Below are 13045 nucleotides of genomic sequence, written 5' to 3'. Positions count from 1 at the left end.
TCAAGGCTAATGGACTAGGTCTTTGGCATGTTGTGCATAAGTACTTCTTTCAAGGGCACTAATTTTCGTTGCATTAGCAGATCGGCGATTTAGAAGAAAAGGCGGCTGTTGTGACGACTGAGATGAGGGTCTTTTACCCCAAGCTATCACCTCAAAGGCAGATCATCATGTCACATAGGCCACGCATCGCTTAGCCATTAGATATGTGCCCATGGTGGAGATGTGGTGGAATGAGATTGCCGAAGGATACATGACTATGGTACCGTGGCACGACACGTTCCTCTATAATTGTCCACTTCTTTTCCTCAGATACAAGTACACAATTCTTGCCTATTCTCACACCGACAAATCCTTTTCCCAGGTCACTACCACAAACTCCTTCACACATCAACCGCCTAGAAAACTCCCACAGTAACCGATGCCAGCTATTCATTCAAGCACCAGGCTTAGTACAGCCTTGCGAATACACCAACCCCTTACGACTCATTAGCATTTGTCTTCCCTCGCCTTCAATGAACATCACTTACGGTAAAATCACAACATTGAGGGTTCGAGCCACGGTCTTCGCAACGATACTCCAGCTCTTCCACACTCTGCGGGAAAGGAAACACTAATTGCGTGTCAGCGATACTCCATCTTTGTTTGGGTATTCGAATTAGGGCTGGGAGAAATAATGAGGACTTACCCGGTTCACATGTCAAATACGTTGTCTCGGTTACGCCTGCACCGCAGCATAGTGGGAGTTTGTTTCCACAAATAGAAGCCTGGCGGGTTGAGAGGGGAGACGCGGTTGCGAAAGCCAAGGTGAGGGTGGTGAGGACGAGAGTGGAGAAATGCATGTTGTGTTGATAATAGAGGTTGCTTGTTGCTCAGATAAGTTTGAAAAAGTGTTCTAAAGACGAGTGTGGGAGATGATGTGAGTGAGGAGATGGATGTGGTTGCACGCTTCTCTTTATACATCTCCGTGTACAAATCCAAGCATTAAACTCACTAACCCCCTCAACAACGATCGACATGCCACATACGCCATGTATCACCTACCCATTAGACTTATGGAAAGGGTGCAGATCTAGCGCAACGCGACTCGACATATGCACTTCGTCGTTGCCTTAGCAAGTTTCCCGCTCCTTTTCGATACTTATCCCCTCTAGGTTTAAGAGGCAAGCCTCTAACTCCACCGAAACATGCATTACCGGCTGTTGATCGCTATGTATCAACAAGGTATGTAGATTTAAAAGAAAACCATAATGAATTTTATCAAAAAACATGCCTACATCTAATCTTTTTCATTTCTAACTGCCTGAGAAAATTCCATAGTTAAGATGCTTAAATTTGTGAAGTTAGGAGCACAAATATGGTGCCTGTATCTTGAATCCCGAGATGCAAAACCCAAACCACCCTTCGCATTTCTCCTGCTAGTTTTCTACAAGAAGTTTGGAAATCTATGTCACAAAACTGGTAATCTCTTTTATCCCTCCGTTAACATGAAAATCAAGCCAGAGGATCCACAAAATCGATTGCTATCCCGAATTGCTGGTAACTTATCAATATTACCCAGTTTCTTATCCTAGGAAGCCACTCACAGTTTGACAACATCTAGGTCGTTGATTGCCGCAAATGTTAGTGAGATCTTGTGAAGATGTCGGAGTTCTGTCAGCTATTCCCATAACATCAGCAAAGGTATCTTCTCTTTGTTTGTTTACGGGAAATTAGGTTATACGTACGCCGGAAACAGCCTAGAGTGACGATACCCGCATCGACAACACAGCAGTACGGGCTAAGATCATCGCTGCTTCGGGGGCATATAGCAGATGCGCGGTTTTCGAGCGGTGAGCCTGTTGCAAAAGCTAAAGTGAGGTTATGAGGATGAGGGCGGAGAAATGTATTTTGTGTTAATAGTGGGAGTGTTTGTATACACTGGAAGTTGGAATCGTAGAATGACAAACGTGGAAAATGAGTGCGTGTTACATTTCCTTACTGGACTGAAGGCTCCTCCTTATATCTCTCTCTTGCCCATTCCAAGCTTTTGGTCACAGACTCCTCTCTATTCAATACCGTCAGGTTACACGACACGCATCACTAAGTGATCAGACTTGTGGAACCAGGTTGGTTAGCTTTTGCTGATCCTGCGTAGGTGGAGATCTAACCAAGACACGGCTCGCGATAAACCGGTGTGGTACAGCGCTTTTCCCGCTCCCTTTTTTAATGTACATGCAAAAGTCTATGTCGATTTTCGCATTGCTGCCTTTCATTTTGTACATGACGCAAAAATATGGATCACTTAATTTTAAGTTCTACCACACGAGTGACGAGTCGCAAGTTGTGGAAGCTGGAAGGAAGTTCAGCACAGATCATAGCAGATTGGCCACTTCACAGCCCGAGATTATACTATTGTGAAAGAGTATATAGATATGGGATCCTGACTTCTTGCGTTTATATACTCTTGCGTCTATATACGAAGTAATTACAAATATACTCTAGAAACACCCAACTATTCTAATCTTCACCGAGTCGTTACACTGAACGCTTCTCTTCGAAACTCGGTATTAAGCTTAAGCATTTGGGGGATCACTACAACCGACCGAGTTTGCTATCCCCTTTAGACTTATCAGTACATGCTCATTCTTAATTGAAAGAAATTGACTTAAAAGAGTACGACAACATCTAGGTGTCAACCCAGCGTTTGAGCAAGCAGAGAGTAATTGGTCTGTACTAAGTGGGGTTGTGAAAGCTTATTGAATGTTAATTAAACTACTCTCTCGAACTTTCCTCGCCTTTTTCTATAATAGAAAGGTAGGGGTGACACCGTGACAGGTGGGAGACGTACGTTGTATACAATCCGTGTTAAACTCCGCTCCTCCAATAATATCACAGTATTGTGATATTAAGTCGGCTCCACAGGCCTCGTCGTCAGACTGACGCTTTCGAGCGGTGAGCCGGTTGCGAAGGCTAAGGCGAGAGTAGTAAGGAAGAGGTTTGAGAACTGCATCTTAGACTCTTGGTTTTGGTTGCTAGGACTGATTTACTTCGGTAAAGGTAGTGATACAAAAGAGATAGAGATGAGGTGTAATATCGGGATTTACGAGTCCCTTCTTATATCTTTCGTCTCGTCGCGCCGTCATCATAAAGGTTACAACAGGTAAAGTCCGTAACCGAGAAACCGAGGACATGTACCGTCACGCCACATGAGTTAGGGGTACGGTCTAGCTTGTAGTACGAAAGATTAACTTTTGCTGATCCTATAGGGGTAGTGATCTGTTCAAGATACGGCTTCCGAAAACCTAGATGTAACTACAGCGCTGTTCCCGCTTATTCTTAAATACACATCATTATATGAAACTTCAATTCACCGTTTACATTTTACGTCTTAATCAAAATAACAAGTTCAAATATAGTGTTTATAATCAACTTTCGTGTTTAGCACCTTGGCCGCGAATTATTAAAACTGCGCGTAAGCTCTACACAAGTCACAGAAGACTGTTCACTAACTATCCGTAGTTTATACTACTGTGAAGGTCTACAAATACATAAAAGGCTCGACCTTTGCGGCTATACACGGTGTAATTACCATTTATACTATAGAAGTATCTAATTAATCTAATCTTAACCGAACTTTTGTACTGAAAAGCCCTCTTCTACGCCCGAAATTCAGGCTAGGCACTAGGAAGGTCACTACAACCCCTAGACAACAATGGATCCTTCAAACTAGTCAGCGTTAATCTCCTTTCGAGTGGAATAAAGGTACTTACAAATCTCTGACAACATCTAGCAATTAGCTCATCTTCCGCACAAACAGAACGCAAGTCTGCTGCACTAATCGGGGTAACGAATGCTTGTAGTGTTTTAATAATTGTTTCTCGTACCTTTCGTTCCATTAAGGCAGGGAGAGAGTTGGGAAGACATACGCTGTCCACAATCCAAGCTGATTAAAGATCCTATGTTGACACGACAACATACCGGCTGCGAGGTATCTCCACAGGGGTTGACGACGGTTTAGCGCTTATCGAGTGGTGAGCCGGTTGCGAAGGTTACTGCAAGAGTGGCAAGGAATACGGTAGAGAAGTACATCTTGAACAACAGATTATTGGAATTACTGATGAGACAGAAGATAGAGATGATACATACTATCGAGACCTACGAGTCCAGCTTTATACGTTTCCTCTCGTCCATTCGGCATCGCAAACTTTAGAACAGCAAACTCCGTCTCCATCAACCGAGAAACATGTGCCGTCATGCCACATAAGCCACGCATATCTTGGCTGTTCAACTTGTAGTACGAAGATTTAGCTTTTACTGATCCTATGCGGGTCGAAATCTGGTGGAACGCGGGTGCCGAAACATACTTGTTTCTACGTCACTCTTCCGAGTTCATGCTCTTTTATTCCCCAAGAATCCAAAATAAGAGAAACCCGTATTTCGAGCAAATTAAACCCCCAAAACCAAGCATCTCTATCTACCCAATCTCATCCAAATGAAAACAAAGTCATTGAAGTAACAACACAAAACCCTCCACTTATTATTCCTGGCCGTCGATCCCCAACTTTAACTTTCGAATCCTCCCTACGTCGAGTCGATCACAAATACCCACTAACAAAGTAAGCTTAAGCAACTACCGCCCCGATCCGTCGCACTAAGTATCCCCACACCGCAGTCTAGTTCAGATCCCCACAGATAGTGATCTACTACACCAAAAAGTTTACAGTCAGGATCTGATCGGAACCAAGACCATGGAATTGTCTCCTTGTTCTCAGATAGAAAACCCAGGTAGGGTGCGGACAGAAAAGTCCGGCTTTAAAACTCTCAACGAAGACTTCGAAGTAATTCACGTCAATGATGACAGTATCTATAGCCAACTGAACAATTTTCATAGTACTAGCGTACTACCCTGCAAAAAGTTCAGTACCGTGGATTAAAGCTCTGAGACAGCACGGGAATACTATTTAGTGGTCGCCCTTAAAGTGCCTTGATTCTAAGTCACACACGAAATCAGATCTTGGAATGAAAGCGCAGTTCTGGAGTAAGAATCCATGGTATTGAAATCCTTCTATCAATCCAGTATTATCTTCTAATTTTCTTTCATTCTCGGTTGTCGATTTATCTCATGACTGCGAGTTTACATTACAAAATCCGGACTTTTCTGTCCACCTCGTGACACGTTCATTTGGTAAGCAGAACCTGGGAACATGCAGGTCAGTAGACTTTGGGGTGAGACATAAGAAGAATTGTCACTGGAAAGTAAGAATGTACGTTTGGTGGCACCGAAAGGGAAGGGGACTTGCCGATACAACAAGCACTTTTCGTGAGGCGCGTTCCACCGAACCTCCACCTTTACATGGTGACTGAAAAGAAGCTGACTTTACGAATCCGTACACGGTGATACAGAATTGTGCACATATGTGGAGAGTCGGTTATTAAGATATCGCGCGAAGTATCACAAGTGTCAATCCCCAAGCCACGCGTAGTTTGTATGACATGACAGTGTATCTTTTCCCGTAGATGTTGTTTCTTTTCCCGAAGCTTACGATAATCGAGGGAGGGAAGGAGAGGTATGAAAGGGAGCTCTAAGTCATCATACTCTCTTTCATCTCCAAGCTCTTTAGACTCTTCAAAATCATCGAAGTAAACCAATGCCAAAATAGTAGCTCAATATGTATCTCCTGCTCCCATCCTTACAACACTCACCATAGCATCCGCAGTCGACTCACCACTCCAAGCCCGCCAGTTCACCTTGTGTAATGACGAGCATAAGCCGTTCTGCTGCCATTTGATTTTAGGCACATACAGGGGCTGTTATCGTCGTACGTCTACTTACTAACCCTCCAAGAAAGTATGAGATGGACATTTATTAAAACATAAGCAACCATACCAGTACCAGAAGACGAAGACGACTTCGCAAACTGAAGATCAACCCCTATGCTGTAAACCTGTAAGCAGCCTTTTCGGCTGCGACAGAGTGTGGTCCTAATTAGTCGTATAGGCTTTCTCACTACTTAGAACATATGTCGATCCCAAAACCCCCCAATCATCCAACACTTGATTTGGTTGACAGAGGGATGTTTCAAATGAGATTTATAGTTTTCTGTTCTTTATTCGAGTGAACGTTAGAGCACTGTGAGGGGTCGCCTAGGCTATGGTATCTAGTCCAAGAAATAAACTTCTGGTGAGGCTTCTGATCTTACTATTCTGAGTGTCTTAACGTCTATCATCTCGTCTAAACTTTGGGATTAGTTCTAAACATAGTTCTCTTTAAACACAATCCTAACCTCCCATCCAAGCCCTCCCGTTCTACCCTCAACACTTTACATTCTACACAGCAACTTCCCAAGCCTTAAACAGAAACCAAAGATCTACCTCTTAGGCCCAAAGAGGAATCCACATCCAAAAGCAGCATCAAACGTAGAAATATACTTTTACCCATACCCACTGAAGTGAACGTCTACCTTCCACAAACCCCAACCCATCCACTCACAAATCCCATGGTAACGCATGTTTCTGGAAGATAAAGACTAAATCCCGCCTCTGCCTCTACCTCAAATCCAAAATTCCATCCCAGATCTAGCACGTGGAATATAACCCGGCACCGCACCACTAAATCACAAAACCCAACAACACCACTTCCAGCACGTCAACGAAAGAATAGTTCCAACTCCGATAACCAAAAAAACGTATTCATATTTCATATTCAATTTCCCTTATCAAACCCGATCTCCCAGCACGCCGCTTTGTAAAACCCTTCACTCACTCATGATTCCCCCCATCATTCAACCACCCAACTCACAAAAACTCATGTCATACCACACTCGTCATACCACAAATCATTAATCATACCCCATCCTCATCAACAACCAAAGACCAAAAACAACCGCAACAACAACGACAACAGCTTCCAATAAATTGGAAAAGAGCAGAAAACGCACGAGGTTGAAGCCGTAGAATCATTACCGACGTCCTCCTCTGCATCCCCGCCCATCATAAAAAAAAAGCATACAGAAAAACGAATCATAAAACCCATGCAACCACCCATCGTATACGTTCACAACCACCCATCATCAACAACCCTCCTCTCCCCCTTTCCCTCCCCCGCAAAACTCAATTTCATCTCAATCTTCGGCGCATCCAGCGGTGCCGAGGTCTTCGTAGGCGATTTCTTCGGACTCATCTTCTTCTCGATACACGGCCCACACCTGACGTCGCGTGTATCCCAGCCATCCTCTGCGGCAGCCGCAACCCAACATCGGAGACCAGCGTGGACGCCACCGTAGAACTTTTCCTTGCAGAGACGTAGGGTGGAGCCCATGACTTTTTCCCATCCCGAAATGCGCATCTGGTCGCGGAGGGTGTTGCGTTCCATTTGAGTTGGAAGGCAGGCGAGGATGCCGTTGACGAGGTCGAGGTGGGAGGAGATGTAGTTGGTGGCGTCCCATTCGACACCGCCGACGTAAGGTGCTGCGGGAACGGGTGGGAGTTCCTGAGGGAAATGTTTGGCCATGTAGATGTGATATGGATTAGAACTGTCGAAACTGCTGTTTGAGCCAATTGAGGATATTGTTGAATAATTGTTGTCGTGGTTTAGAATGTCGTTATGCTTAGGAAGAGAAATGACATTAAGATTATGTAGGAAGATCCAAAAGACTTCCTTGGTGACGTTAGAGACTTCCTTGTACCATATGGTGTAAGGGCGCGGTCGTCGCATTTCGAGAACAAAATCAACAGGTCTTTGAGACTCGCTGGCTTCTTGATTGCGAAGATAGCTTAGGAGCGTTTTGGCTCTGAGAGTGCGTTCTTTGACCGGTGCGGCTTTCAGCCAGGCGAAAAGGAGATAGCTGATGATATTCCGCGTAGTGAACTCACTAGGTCCTTTCTTCTCCTCGTCGAATAGCATATGCAAAAGAGCTGGAAACAGTGTGACCTGTATTTTGTTGAGATGGTGTAGAGCAAGGGCTGTGGTGGCGAGCGCTTTCAAGCAGAGGAGGACCTCATGCAACAAAGCATCTTCATGTTCCTCTCTACAAGAAATTAGAAATTTTGTTCACGGCACAAAGATTAGACGTGTAAACATACCTCCACTCCACTTCCATAGTACGATGTAGTAATCCGACAATCTCTTCCATCCCGCCAAGACCGACGAATTCATCGGTCCATGCAACTGTTTCATTACGGAGGAGCAGCCGTAATTTGTGAAGTCGTCCAACTTCGACAAGCTCTGGCTTTTGATTTTTTCTTAGATATGTGACAAAATCATCTGGTGTCTGACCCTTTGCTTTGGCAATCAATGTCTGAGCCACTGATGTACCAACAGCAGCAAAAGACTTGACATCTCCTTTGACGCTTTCTGAAGACTTCGTTCTTGAATGTCGGCTCAGCGTCCCTTCTGGCTTGGTCGGCTTTGCAGCTGACGAAGTGTCCTTGCTACTGCCCCTTGATAATGTAAAAGTCCGACTTCTGGGACGCTTGCTCTTAACTTCTGGTATCTCATGGGTCCCAGAGGTAGCATCAGCACTTGAATTGCTACCCGTGGTCCCATGTTTTGCCTTCTTGGCAGCCTCTTCTGCCCAGTCCTGCCTGACAAAGTCCTTCTTCATAGCTAGCGAAAGTCCCCTCATCTTACCCCGCTGATTCTCTGGGATATTTCGTCGATCAAGCATTTTTTCAAACTGTTCATCTATATTGCTATCTTCAAGAGGACTCTGGGATTCATTTCCGGACGGTTTTGCTTTTTCACCCCTGAAGTTGGTCACGGCAGCCAGTACTCTCTGCCCTTTGTGCTGTGCATTTTTGTCTGATGTTGTCGATGACGCGGTGGTCTTCCTTTCAAAACTTGGTCGTTTCTCCTGCGTCACATTCCTAGAAACATCTGCGCTCTTCCGCTGGCTTTCTCTACTGACCTTTCTCGTGATATCCTGTATACTGAAACTGCTTGGGAGATAGGTACTTTTCGGACGTTGCTTTCCATCACGGTTGCCCAGAGATGGTTGAGACCCAATGTCGTTACCAAAATCACGTTGTTTTCCAGGAGAATATTGTTCGGGGGTGTATAAATCAATTTCATCCTCCAAGAATTTCCCACCCAGCGGCTGCTTTGTAAAGTACTCGCTCGAGAATTGCGCATAAATTGGTGGCCGCGACGGCTGGGACGGTGACGATAATTGAGGGCTCTGATTTTCCTTGTCTTTGGCGATAGCTGCCTCCTCCTCTGCACGCTTCCGTAGACTCTTCGAAGACTTTGGGCGCGAGAGAAGACTTGCGAGATTTGTCGATGACTTGGTTTTCTTCGGCTTGTCAGGTTTGTTGTCCTTGGACTTTGATTGCTTGTCGCTGTCTCTACCAGATAGAGATTTTAGAGATATCGAGCTTAGAGTTTTCTTGTGTAGAGATTTGTATGTCGGCTGCTCGCTCGTATTCGGACGGTGACCATCCTTGAATTTCTTGGGTGACGATGGCGGACTTAGGGTTTGTTGATTCTGGTGAAGTTCTCCTAGAGGTTGATGATGGTAATATTGATCCATCGGCTGAAATGGTGCGTTATCGTAAGTCGGGGATGGGACAAACATGTCTGTAGGTGAGGGCAGAGCCTCTCCACCAGATGCCGTACGTTTGTGTATGAATGTCTTCAATACTGATGATTTGACTCGTTTGTGGTGACCGCTCTCGGGAGCTGGGTAATGCGATGCCATGTTTTCAAAATTGAATGAACTTTAGAACTTTGCTACAATGTTTGAAATCGTTTTCTTCATAATGCATGGAAGATGGTTGTTCGTGCTATCTCGAGCCTGGAGGTTGCTATCAATTTGTTGACGATCGTATTATTTTGGTTGCTACATGGTAACCACGCTAGGATCACATGGAGAAGACAAGGATGTTCCGATGTTCGGGCCGGTACCGACGGGTCCACCTCCAAACCACTGTACTATGAAGATGATTCTGAAAATCATTGCAATTCAGTCCGTAACGTAAAATTTCAATATCGAAATCAGTTGGAATTTGTTTGAGGCGCGTTGACTTTCATGTGGTTTGTTTCAAAGGTTCGCTCCCTCCTCACGCTCCGAAGTGCACCAAGAAGCACACTCTGTGACCTCACCAACCACAACCCAACTTCAGAATCTACGCCATTCAAAACGAGCTTTCCGTAGCTGAAGAGATATCTGGGAGTAATTGCAGACTTCGCGGGTGAGTCGTCTTAGGTGTGGTTCAGTTTCTCTCAACCTAAAACCTAGGCATCCTTTGGCGTTTTAATACAATACAACACTTAGGGCTGGAATTGAGCGTTGAAGCGTTGAAGATACGTCAATAACCGGTCGTCGAAACGAGTGGCCTTACTCTCCATCAGGTTGAATGTTTAGGATTGCGTCAGAAATGAGACAGGCATAATCTGAAGCCTTTGACACTTCCCTCTCTTGTTAACAAGTGGAAGATTTCGATCAGTCAATCCAGACCGTACGAATTGCGGAATTAAGATCTCCTAATCTCAATGTTTCTTGCCTAACCACGATGCCTCTTGAAAGCGTCGTTTACTGACACTCCCTGTTCCACATCTTCCTTCACGCGATCATCTGCGCTGACGAGCTTTGGTAGTAGTTCAATGACATCAGCTACTTTGTCTTGCGGTATTGCAACAACACCATTGACAGCATCGAGGAAAATGAGGTCTCCTGGGTTGATGAGAGTACCGTCGATATTTAGGGGGACTTGGATTGCATGAGGCTTTGCTTCTGCATTGGCTCCAACGACTGACGTTCCAGTGCTCCAGATCTGCAGCAGAGCGTCAACATCTAGATTAACGTATTGTAAAAGTGCTAACAAAACAGTTCGAATATCGGAGTAAAAATGCGCGCGGGTGTAGATAGCAAAAGAGTCACAAGTGCATGGTAACGGTTTAGCTTACCGGCAAACCAGTCGATTTCAGCTCTTCAATATCTCTCACCCTTCCATGAACAACGATACCTCTAGCATTCAAGACTTTCATTCTCAACGCCATGATGCCCCCAAGGACAGCGCATTTTTGATCCTCGGGCTGGCTTAAAATCACAATAGAGTCTGATTGTGTCAGATCAACGTAATGCTGTCCAGATGGGATATTTCCTTCGGGCAATTGAGCAGCATCCTTGCCTACTTTCGAAGCGAATAGCACCGTTGAAGCTGGCGCAATGGTAATCTCGTTCTTTGATGCAGTTCGTAAACTGGCGGTTCGGAGGCCAAGATCGGCAATGAAACCTGCATTGGGAACTTTGAGCTTGAGGAGAGCATCGGCGATGTCACATGCGGTGTAAATCTTGAGGGCATTTATCTGTGATGTGGTGGAGGTTGACGTAGCCATGTCGCGGCGGTGGACCTTGTGGTCGCAGCGAAGACGAGGTTCACAACCAATTGAAGACGGCAAGACTCTGGTTAAGAATTGCTTTTGAGATGTGCGTTTGACGAGGTGGGATAGGGAAATCATTTGACGGATTGTAGCGATGGGAAAGAGAGTGGTGACGATAGGTTTAGGACCGACGGAAATGTTGGAACAAAACCATGGTGCAATGCGTATCTTCAGCCTCAGGCACTTTGGCTGGCATTAATCAATGAATAAACTCGCTTCTTGTTGTAAAGCGGGGAAGGCCGTATAAAATTTGAACTTGGAGAGGTGGCTATCAATTGGCGGAAGAGTTATACTTTCACTGGAAGACTATCCAATGGTTGCCACAACTTAGGACTTGTTGAGAAGCCACTGAACGGGACGACTTTGAGAATGGCAGCCTGCGTTCTAAGGTTATTAGCAAGCACACCTATACTTCCATCTTCTTAGGTATTATTGCTATTGCTAATAATGTATGTGGCCTACGGAACTATCCATGCAATCCAAGCATCTAGAACCAGAGGGAGTTCAATTAACTGATCGGCAGATGAATCTTGTCCAGACCTTTACCCACACAATTAGTTACCCTTCTATACTTTTCACGGCAAGAGTTTCTTTCGTCTGAAATTCCATGTACTTACCGAACTGGTCCTGCGTGGGATATTCCCATGCAACAAGGTGACATTCGTAGGATGCTCCATGTTCCGACAATGCAGGTGTTTGCTGCCGGGCCGCAATCTTCTGCATGGCCCGTCGCAATGTGATGGCGTGCAGCGAGTGTTCCGAGTGTATCCAAGTTACAAAGCGGCCATTTCCCGTGGATGTGAAGACCCAGCTCCTCAAAAGAGTCTGTGGTACAGCATTTCCAGGCGAGTGATGGGAGAGGGGTCGTCGAGGACGACGACAACAACAACACGAGGCTGAAGGGAGAGGAAGGGTACGGTGGTACACATACGACGAAGTATATCGAGCACAGATGACGCAGATAACATTAGACTTTAATCCGATTGTGCGGGACCATCCGCCCCCTCCACAACCCTCTTGACCACGTCGACTGACTTCCACCGACTCCCACCCAATGCAACCATATTATTTCGTACGTCGAGATCGTCCCAGCGCAACTGTACAAAAAATCTTCCTTGTCTCGTCTCGTCTCGCACTCGCCCTGCGTGCACCTACTCGAGTACGCCGACCCAGTCACCCAGCTTTGGCATTCCCATCCCTCCTCGTAGCGGACGACCAGTATCGACTCGAATCGCTTCCACTCTTCCACTCTTCCACCCTTCACCTTCCCCTCCGTGCAGCTTGACCGTTATTTCTGCCTGGATATTGCGTCGACCACCCAGTACTGCTGCGACCACCAGAAGGAATCTCCCTTGGTATCGAATCCCGCCCTCTATCCTGCCATCGGGACTATCAGAAGCATCCCCGATTCGCAATCACGCTCTCGCTGTGAACCACCTGCACCCCCAACCTATCGACCGCGCTGATACACACAATTCTGCCTCTCGGCTGCATCAATCGCTACCGTCGGCCACGCAAAGCACGCTCGGCGGCCAGAAGGTGCAAGAGCCAGCACAACCTCTCCCAAAAGTTCCAGAACCGAAGATAGCAAAAGACTGACCTCGAATAATTTGGCGTTCCCGTTCCCCTCCCACCAAATTCCACTACGATTTCCCGATACGGCCATTCATCCACCAAATCACCCAT

The 13045-nt window shown here is 45.8% G+C and overlaps 4 protein-coding genes across 4 annotated transcripts; all 4 read right to left on the bottom strand.

Moving 5' to 3' along the window:
- Positions 1 to 433: 433 nt before the first annotated feature.
- Positions 434 to 839, bottom strand: GLAREA_06049 (uncharacterized protein; the record flags this gene model as incomplete). Its single annotated transcript, XM_008081463.1, has 3 exons — positions 434 to 475; positions 528 to 610; positions 686 to 839. The coding sequence occupies 3 exons, from the start codon at positions 837 to 839 to the stop codon at positions 434 to 436; spliced, it is 279 nt and encodes a 92-aa protein (XP_008079654.1).
- Positions 840 to 7033: 6194 nt separating this feature from the next.
- Positions 7034 to 9674, bottom strand: GLAREA_06048 (ARM repeat-containing protein; the record flags this gene model as incomplete). The annotated part of the gene is made up of 2 exons (XM_008081462.1): positions 7034 to 8006; positions 8062 to 9674. The coding sequence occupies 2 exons, from the start codon at positions 9672 to 9674 to the stop codon at positions 7034 to 7036; spliced, it is 2586 nt and encodes an 861-aa protein (XP_008079653.1).
- An 805-nt stretch (positions 9675 to 10479) lies between these two features.
- GLAREA_06047 (RraA-like protein) lies at positions 10480 to 11314 on the bottom strand (the record flags this gene model as incomplete). Its single annotated transcript, XM_008081461.1, has 2 exons — positions 10480 to 10749; positions 10883 to 11314. 2 exons carry the CDS (start codon positions 11312 to 11314, stop codon positions 10480 to 10482), a joined length of 702 nt encoding a protein of 233 aa, XP_008079652.1.
- A 1196-nt stretch (positions 11315 to 12510) lies between these two features.
- On the bottom strand, positions 12511 to 13045 carry GLAREA_06046 (uncharacterized protein; the record flags this gene model as incomplete). The annotated part of the gene is made up of 2 exons (XM_008081460.1): positions 12511 to 12748; positions 12960 to 13045. 2 exons carry the CDS (start codon positions 13043 to 13045, stop codon positions 12511 to 12513), a joined length of 324 nt encoding a protein of 107 aa, XP_008079651.1.

The sequence above is a fragment of the Glarea lozoyensis genome (assembly GCF_000409485.1).
Source record: "Glarea lozoyensis ATCC 20868 chromosome Unknown GLAREA15, whole genome shotgun sequence".
NCBI classification, from domain to species: Eukaryota; Fungi; Ascomycota; class Leotiomycetes; order Helotiales; family Helotiaceae; genus Glarea; species Glarea lozoyensis.
The sequence above is the reverse complement of the archived record's forward strand: the minus strand, read 5'-3'. Positions and strand labels throughout refer to the sequence as shown.